Source organism: Parasteatoda tepidariorum, chromosome 4, assembly GCF_043381705.1.
Source record: "Parasteatoda tepidariorum isolate YZ-2023 chromosome 4, CAS_Ptep_4.0, whole genome shotgun sequence".
In the NCBI taxonomy this organism is placed as follows: domain Eukaryota; kingdom Metazoa; phylum Arthropoda; class Arachnida; order Araneae; family Theridiidae; genus Parasteatoda; species Parasteatoda tepidariorum.
This window is the reverse complement of record NC_092207.1, coordinates 62810363-62818807: the sequence shown is the minus strand read 5'-3', so window position 1 is coordinate 62818807 and position 8445 is coordinate 62810363. Positions and strand designations below refer to the sequence as shown.

The 8445-nt window shown below is 28.4% G+C and overlaps 1 protein-coding gene across 4 annotated transcripts in view; it reads right to left on the bottom strand.

Moving 5' to 3' along the window:
- Positions 1–307: 307 nt before the first annotated feature.
- The window catches only part of LOC107445457 (Imitation SWI), a 30754-nt gene continuing 22616 nt past the window's right edge, over positions 308–8445 (bottom strand). For all 4 annotated transcript variants that reach the window (XM_071179933.1, XM_071179932.1, XM_071179935.1 and 1 more), the window contains 6 exons: positions 7971–8096; positions 6853–6969; positions 4554–4688; positions 2678–2890; positions 2451–2567; positions 308–639 (listed from right to left, as the gene is read on the bottom strand). In XM_071179933.1, coding sequence (XP_071036034.1) covers positions 577–639; positions 2451–2567; positions 2678–2890; positions 4554–4688; positions 6853–6969; positions 7971–8096 — 771 coding nt within the window. In that variant the 3' untranslated portion in view covers positions 308–576. The remainder of the gene's footprint in view (positions 640–2450; positions 2568–2677; positions 2891–4553; positions 4689–6852; positions 6970–7970; positions 8097–8445) is intronic.

Genomic DNA, 8445 nt, shown 5'->3' with positions numbered 1-8445 from the left:
ATTTAGAGAAATTTGAGAATATATGGGTAAATGGAAGATAGTTGCAAAATATGGGAGTTTTCGTTAAAAAACAGGAGACATGGCAGGTATGCAAGACTTTTCCAGGGTTTGTCTAAAATTACTTAATTTCCCTTGCCAATTAAACTACCAGGTTTCTGTGACAATTTCTGATTTCTACGATCCTATGGGAATCATGTTACAATTAAATGGAATAAAAATGTTATTAAATGCCAATCTAAGTAAAAAGTATGGTAAAAATTTACTTTTCTTGGAAAAGAAAATGAATATATAAATAAAGACACCATGATTGAATTTAAAATGTACATTTTATTAATAACACATAAAATAAACTTAGTATCAAACTGTACAATGAATAATCCAATGATTTGCTACATGATATTAAAATAAAAAAAGAATTGCTAGATTTCCTCGGCCAAATGATAAAATTATATAACTTAGGGGATGCACATACAGAAAACAAGACCAAGATAATTTTGCAACCATTTTTTTAAAGGGTAAAACAAAAAAGTTCATTTAATTTTTTAAAATCATAACATAAAATTCCACCCGGGAGCTTTACTTCTTTTTCTTACGACCTCTTCCATCAGGTATTCCATCGGATTTTCTTTTTTGAGGACCCTGCAAAACAAATTATTGAATTAGAAAAAAAATCTGTTATAATAATAATAAAAAACAAACAAACAAATAAAATGGAATGTAATCAAGTTTATAAACATGCATTTGTAATGTTTCACAATTTTTTGGGTAAGATTTCTTCATACTTAATAAATATTAGTGATTTGAAGAACAAAACAAAGCATCAAACTAATTTAACTTGAGATTTTGGGAAAAAAGATAAACAATAATTTTGGAAAAGGCTTGGCATGAAGTTTAGGTGCCCATAAAACCTGTGCCAAATAATCTATACGTATTCACATTGGAAATAGTTACTGTTGTCCTAGAGCAATCAATTTTACTATTATGTGCTGAATAGGTAAAGATAGCAAGAAAGATGACTTAAGAATTTTAAAGGAAGGATATTAAACAAGACAAAGAGAATGAGTGAGGTACTAGTGCAGAGCTGTCGAACCCATGGCATGCGACACATGTATCAGTATCATGTAGAGTTAACTTTAAATTACTTTTATTAGAGTCGTGGTGGCTCAGGGGATAGAGTGCTCACGTTCCAATGAGGTGAACTGAATTTGAATCCCAGCAATGGCTGGTCAGTACGAATTTCGCATCCAGTTCGCACCGCACACAGTGCCAACATAAAATATGCTCAGTGGTAGACTGATCATGTAAGGAAAACCATGAGAGGTTTAAGTGGTTTTTTCCCAATGTAATGCAAATGCGGGTTAGTTAAAAAAAAATAAGGCAAGATTTTCCCAATACTTGATCCAGGATTCCCTGGGTTCAAAATTACAAGGCTATGGAGTTGAAACATTAGTAGTTGTAAACCCAAAAAACTGTTTGGATGTTCAGCGACTGTTATAAAATATGTAATGTCATCGGATTGAAATGATGAAAATAACTGCTGGGATTATTTTACAGGTAAAACTGACATTTTTGCTGAGCGTCCGGAGTACAAATATTTTCGGGGCAGTTATCAGCCAGGAAATTGTTTGAATCGAATCTTTCAGCAAAACAGAATTTGTTTCACTATAACACAATTTTTATTGCATTTGGTGGCAAATGTTCAATGAGGGCCCTGTTTGGTAATTCCAGTAAGCTCTACAGCAGCAGAAAGAGGCCGCTACTGCATGAAGAGAGTTAGGGGCCTGATTTAAAAGTTCTATGAAATACAAAGAAAACTTTTTCTTCGTCTTCTGGATTGGGTTCAAAATTACAAGTTGAATCGTAAACCCGAAATCGGATCGGTTGTTCAAGGGTCATTATAAAATTTAAAAAAAAATTATTTTCATTTAATCACACTCACAGTTCAGTGGATTCAGAATTAGAATTTTAATATTACCCTGGGCACAAGGGGCTACTGCCCCCTCTACTTTGAAAGTTCATGTCATAAGGGCGACTGGTCTTTTTTTTTATTTTTCGAAAGCATGTGAATACAAGTTAAAAATCCAACTGTATTAAAAATTATGAATACTTTTTTTAATACATTAAATTTGTTCAATGATGTGAACAGATGTTTTCATTTAAGAATTCTATATAATCGATTGTAATAAATTTTCTTATTTTAAATTTTAAGTAAATTAATGACTAATTACAGCAATAATATTAACATGATTTAGTTTTCAATGGCTATCAGTTTCTTTTTTAAAGATACATGACAAATGACACACTGGACACCTGAAAATAATAAATTAGCTGTCTAACTGTTTGAAAAAAGTTTGCCATCTTTCCACTAGGGTAATAATTTTTTTTAAAGCTATGTTATATTTAGTTAAAGATTAAACTGGCTAAGGTTTCATCAATTAAAATAAACATACTTTTGGAATGCCAGGCTTTGGTCCTCTCTTCTTTCTTTCAGCCTTTTCTTTTTCTTCCAATTCTTGATTTTCTCTTTCAATTAAAGTAATCAAGGTATTGCAGCGTCGTTGCAACTCCTAGAGAAAAGTGGTAACACTGAATTAATGGTTTGTTTAATATACATTTAACTGGAATATATCTAATTACAACTTAATGTTGGATAGTGGTAATAAAACAATACACATACAGCAGCAGTCCGAGATTTTATGAACCAATCAAATCTGAACTGAGGTGCTTTGCGAATTTCTGATCTTAGTTCATCGTAAGCATTTTCTTTGTCAAAGCCCAGCTTATGCAGCATGCAGACAAGAAAACGATCTTCCTCTTCCGTGTAATTCTTCCCTTTGTTAGTTCCATACGCTATTCTTAACTGATGGAATGGTGCTCGATAGCGAGCCATCTAAGAGGGAAAAATAAGAAATTTTCAAATTTCGAGCCAACAAAATATATATTCAATCAATATATTTAATGTAATAATAACAAAACAGAACATCATTTTGTTTCTAAATTTCATCAACTTTTAATGTTTTTGGTAAAAACATTGATACTATGAAAAAGTTCGCCATTTACCATGGAACCCCCCTAAAAAAACTACTTTTTACTTAAATACATGCTTTGGCAAAAATCTAGAATGATATAAAAAGTTAATAACTATAGGTTTACATAAATTATTTTTAATTAAATAAAGTAATACAAACATCTACATGATTAGTAACTTCATATTATATAATATGAAGTTAATATGCATAGAGTATACACACATAATTTCAGAAATATATTTTTCAAATTATAAATTTAACAATAAATATAAATTAAAAAATACTTTTCATATAGTAAATTTTTAGCTACAACCTAATATATTTTATTAACATGTTTTTCTAATTTCAAGTGCAACTAAACATTTTATGATTAATAAATTTTAAATATGTTTCAAATAAAGAGTACAAAAAAATGATTTCAAATTTTTGAAACATCTTACAAGATTTGCTTATCTCATCTACAAATTGCAAATTATATGACTCTTAATTAACTCTTCTTCTTGAGGAAAAGAGAACGAAGAAGCTCTGTTTTTCAAGCAGATTCTCCTTAAATTGAAACACTTTTCCAGATTTCACCTTTTCAATAAGAACATACTAGTTTTGTAAGTTTTTTTTCTCCTGAAAGAAACTTTCTAAAAAATCTAAATGACTATTTTAAAATTGCGTTCATAAAAATGTTCTGTTCTGAACCTTAANTAAAATCAAAAAAAAAAAAAAAAAAAAGGAATATTGGGACAAAACAATAAAAATCAGGAAAGAATATTTTTTATCAGGATTTTAAATTTAATTCTGAGAAGTATTTGTAGTAGTGACATAGGCAATTAGAAGAAGATTTATTGTAAAGGAGGGAGGCCTGAGCAGTCGCCAGGTAGTCGAGCAGCAGGGGCAATCGGGAGCCTGTCGGTCTTGATTTCTTTTAGGTTTCTTAGCCAATAATCTGCGGGTGGGGATCTAGCTAGCACCCTCGTTGGAGAAGGACCCCAACCAATGGAAAGGGGACCGAGGTTTCCTGAGGACGAGAAAAAAAGAGTGAAGACGAATGGAAGGCGACAACTAACTGTTGACCAAAAAGGCGAGAAGGAAGACAGCCCCCCCCCCCGCAGAAGATGGTGAGAATATGTTTTAAATATTGTTTTTCTCTTGTCAATTTTCTAGGCCTCCTCCTCATTGCCTCACCTCATTTTTAATACCTCCTGGTAAATATACTATATTCGTGTTATTAATAATAGCTAATATCTTATTAAATAAAATTGTATTTTTCTTAATTTAATGGTTATTGATTGTCTTCTCTAGTTTCTTAGACACATTGCTTCAATCCTAATCTGACCGAACTTGGGTTTTGTTTAATATAAATTTTATCTATTGGATATATTTAAATTATCCCTTAAATAGTCACGACAGTATTTTGATAAAATTTATATAAATCTAAAGGCCATTAAATATGTTTAATTTATTAATTGAAAAAAAAAAAGATAACTCAAGTACAAATTTATATTTTATTTTTAAAACTGCTAAAAAGTTTACCTTAGCATCCAAAGCTTTTTTAATGCTGGCTCTTCGTTGAATACGAGCTTCTCCTCGTTCAATTTGAGCCATTATCCTTTCGATATCTTGCAATTCATGACACCGTTCCCAAAACACTTGAGAATACTCTATGACCTTTAAAATGAAAATTAGAAAAACAAATTGTCAATTTCATGCATTTTTTAAAATCATTCATTGTATGTAGAGGATAAATATGGTTTTTCTTAACTAAATATGAATAACAATATAGAGCTGTCAAGTCTCTTTTTTCAAAATATTCTCAATAGTATTCACTGGTTCTAAAGAAAAATACACTAACTGATATATTCTGCCTTTACTCTCAGGTTTATACTGATTACTGAAGATTAAAATAAGGATTATAAAAAAAAAATAGTTTAAACTATAGATACTATGTACTGACATAACATATATCTTTTCTTGTAAAATATTTTAAATTAAAAAGAAAAGAAAGAATATTTTTGGTGTAAATAAACCAGCAACTAGGACTGGGGTAAGTAAGAGATTCTATATCGTGATACACCGCCTGCGATTTAACATATGTTCAAGATGTCTTGAAGTAAAAACAAACACAAGCTTTATTTTAATTTTTTTTTTAAAATTAAAAATGACTTAAGATTTATTGGTTTAAAAATAATACTAAAACTGTAACAAAATATTTTACATACATGCATTAACATTTAATTAAAAAAAAAAAAAAAAAAAAAAAAAAAAAAAAAAAAAAANGACATGCAAAAAAAAAAAAAAAAAAAAAATGAAAGTAAAAAACAGATCGAAGAAATATTCACTTGAGTAAAACATTTTTTAAATTTGTTGAAAAAAACTGGGCTTCTGAAACATCATTAGACCTTTTATTCATTTATTTAAAATAATAAAGTTGTATTAACTAATGGTCAAATTCTATTCTTAATAAATGTAAAAATAAATTTAAGTTATTTATTTATTTGTTATTAATTTCTTTTTTGAAAATAAAATCTACTTTGTTTAAAAATGATACTATCTAACAAATTATGAAACAAACAAGTATTGAAAGAATTTTAAGAAAAATTAAAAACAACAAACAAACTGTAAGTAATATTGATCAATTATTAAAATGCGTCAAAGCATTGCTTAACTTTATTTAGTAAAAAAAGATTATTATTTTTAAACTAATAGCTAAATTTTGGGAAAAAAAAACTTTCTTTTTTTATTTTCTCAAAAATAAAAGCAAATTAAATGTTAAGCCTTGTTTTAATTTTTCTATAATTAAAAACGGTCTGAAGATTTATTGTATTAAAAATAATCTAGTTCTATCAAATTATTATACTTACGCGCATTAAATAAATTTAAAAAATAACTAACTTTTTATAACAAGGTTAAATGCAAAATACCCTTATTCAATTGAATCACTTAAAATGAAAAACAATAATTAAAAATATCAATGAAGTACCTTTTTTTTTAACTTAATTTTCTTTTCATTAATAGATTTAGTCACGAAAATTTAAGAAGACAGAGATAGCAAAGTAGCAGTAGGTCTACTAAAAATAATTGACAATAATCGCTAAATTCCAACAAAAAAAAGACATGAAATAATTTACAACGTAACAATCGGTAAGTAGCAAAAGTCTCACTGAAAATAATTTACCAGAAACTTTAAATCCTGACGAAATAAAATGCACTGCGACCGCAAAATAATGCAAGTCCTGCTGAAAATAATCTCCAAGAAACGTGAAATCCCCAAGACAAAAATGGCACATAAAGAAACAATGCATAGCGTTCTATATTTCAATGCTGATCCTCGCTCTGAAATCGGGAATTATGAATAAATTTGCTTTTCGTCATTCAACATCACGAAATAACATAGACTTTGTAGCTAGACGAAATAACATAGTCTTTGTCAGAGTGGTGGCAGCGCTAGCCTATGCAAGGATCATCTCATGTTAAACAGTGAGTGTTGTCTTATAATCAGATTTTTGATGCTTAGCCTAAAATGAGTAATTATCAGAGGCTTAAATCAGATTTCAGATGCAGCGCTTAAAACGAAAGTCATTATCAGTGGCTTAAATCAGATTTCAGATGCCTCGCTTAAAACGAAAGTAACTATATCGAATTGCCGATATAAGCGTTAAATCTATTTATCGCCCAGTCCTATAAGCTACTATTTCAGAAAACAAGTATTTAAAAAGTTACATTGAAGAAAAAAAAAAAGAAACAAAAAGATAGATCAAATCTATCACTACTCAGTAAATTAAATGAGGTTAAAGGGACAAAAAAAAAAAAAAAAAAAAAAAAAACCCCCCACCTCCTCTGGAGTTTTTCCTTCCACTTCTTTAGCAATGCTGTCAATGTCATCACGGCCATACTTTTCATTTGCTTTGATGAACTGATTGAAATCTCTTCTAGACCAGGATGTGAAACCCTATATGATAACACAATTTATTAACACACAGTTATAAAAATATATTTAACATTAAAATTATTTAAACTAATCTTCAGACAAATTCATTGCCTACATTAACAGAATTTTAATTTTACTCATTAGCAATCAAAGCAGTCAAAATTAAAAATTGTTAAAATTATTTCGAATGAATGAACAATAAATTTGAGATATTAGTCAGTTGACAAAGCATCTTTTCCCTATGAATATTATTAATTTAATTAAATGTTAATATAAGTCCAATCTTGATATCATGAATGATGCTAAAAATTTTGCAGAATCTTAATTGAAAATAGAATAATTTTAAAAATTCAGCCACATTTATATCTGTACAGATATTTTAAAACTTGTATAAAATTACTTTACTAGAAAAAATGCCAATATCTTTAATTCTTCATTACATTTTATGTTCTGTTTCTCATCTTTCTCTACTAATACATCTTCCGATGCAAAATATTTTTGATTCTTCCCTGTTACAGAACACTCCAAGATTATTGTCTTTATTAACTACGTTTTTATAAATATTGCTACCATTTAGATTAATTACATTAGTAAGTTCTTTTAATTTTATGGGTGGTTATTCTTATCTACATCACACCTGATTTAGAAATGGATTCAGGCCACTTTTTTTTTCCCATTCTGTCAGAAAATCATTTTTTTTTAGTGAACTTCCAGAAATTGTTCATAAAAATTATAAACAAAAAAAAAAGGATATTAAGACTATGTTTAAGACATTAAGTTCTAAATATTTTCTATTCAGGGAAAAAAAAAGAAAATTATTTTTTTGGGTAATCAAAAATATTTTGTGACATAAAGGGGGCACAGAGAAAAGTATTTGAAAAAAAAAAAAAAAGGTTTTAATTCTATTATGCTAATGCGTAAGGAATTTAGAATTTTCTCTGAAATGGAAAAACTATAAATAACATTTTATCATTTAAAATTCAAACAGAAAAAAAGGGGGGAGGGGGGAATGAGAGGTTTACCTCATTGAGCAATCTTTCCTTTTCTGCAACTTCTTCTTCAGTAAGAGGTTCAGCATCATCGATTTTTTCCTGTTCCTCTTTTTGAAAAACTGCTCCTTCAGGACCCAGATCAGGGTTCTTTGGAACCTATATAACATACATGAAATGAATTATAAAAACAAATTAAACCAAAATATACATACGAAAATCAGAAATAGAGCAATAAGAACTGAACTCTTTTCAATATCAGTTTCAAGTTAAGGTGATAAAAGAAACAGACATTTCACAATATTAAATTTTATTATTTCAAGATAGCCCCGATAAAATTGCCTAACTTTTCCAATTTCAATTGAATTTTGTCGTGTAAACAGGTTGTTTGATTATCCAATACGCAATTATAATGATATATGATATGAAATCACAAAAAAAAAAAAAAAAAAAAAAAAAAAAAAAAAAAAAAAAAAAAAAAAAAAAAAAAAAAAAAAAAAAAAAAAAA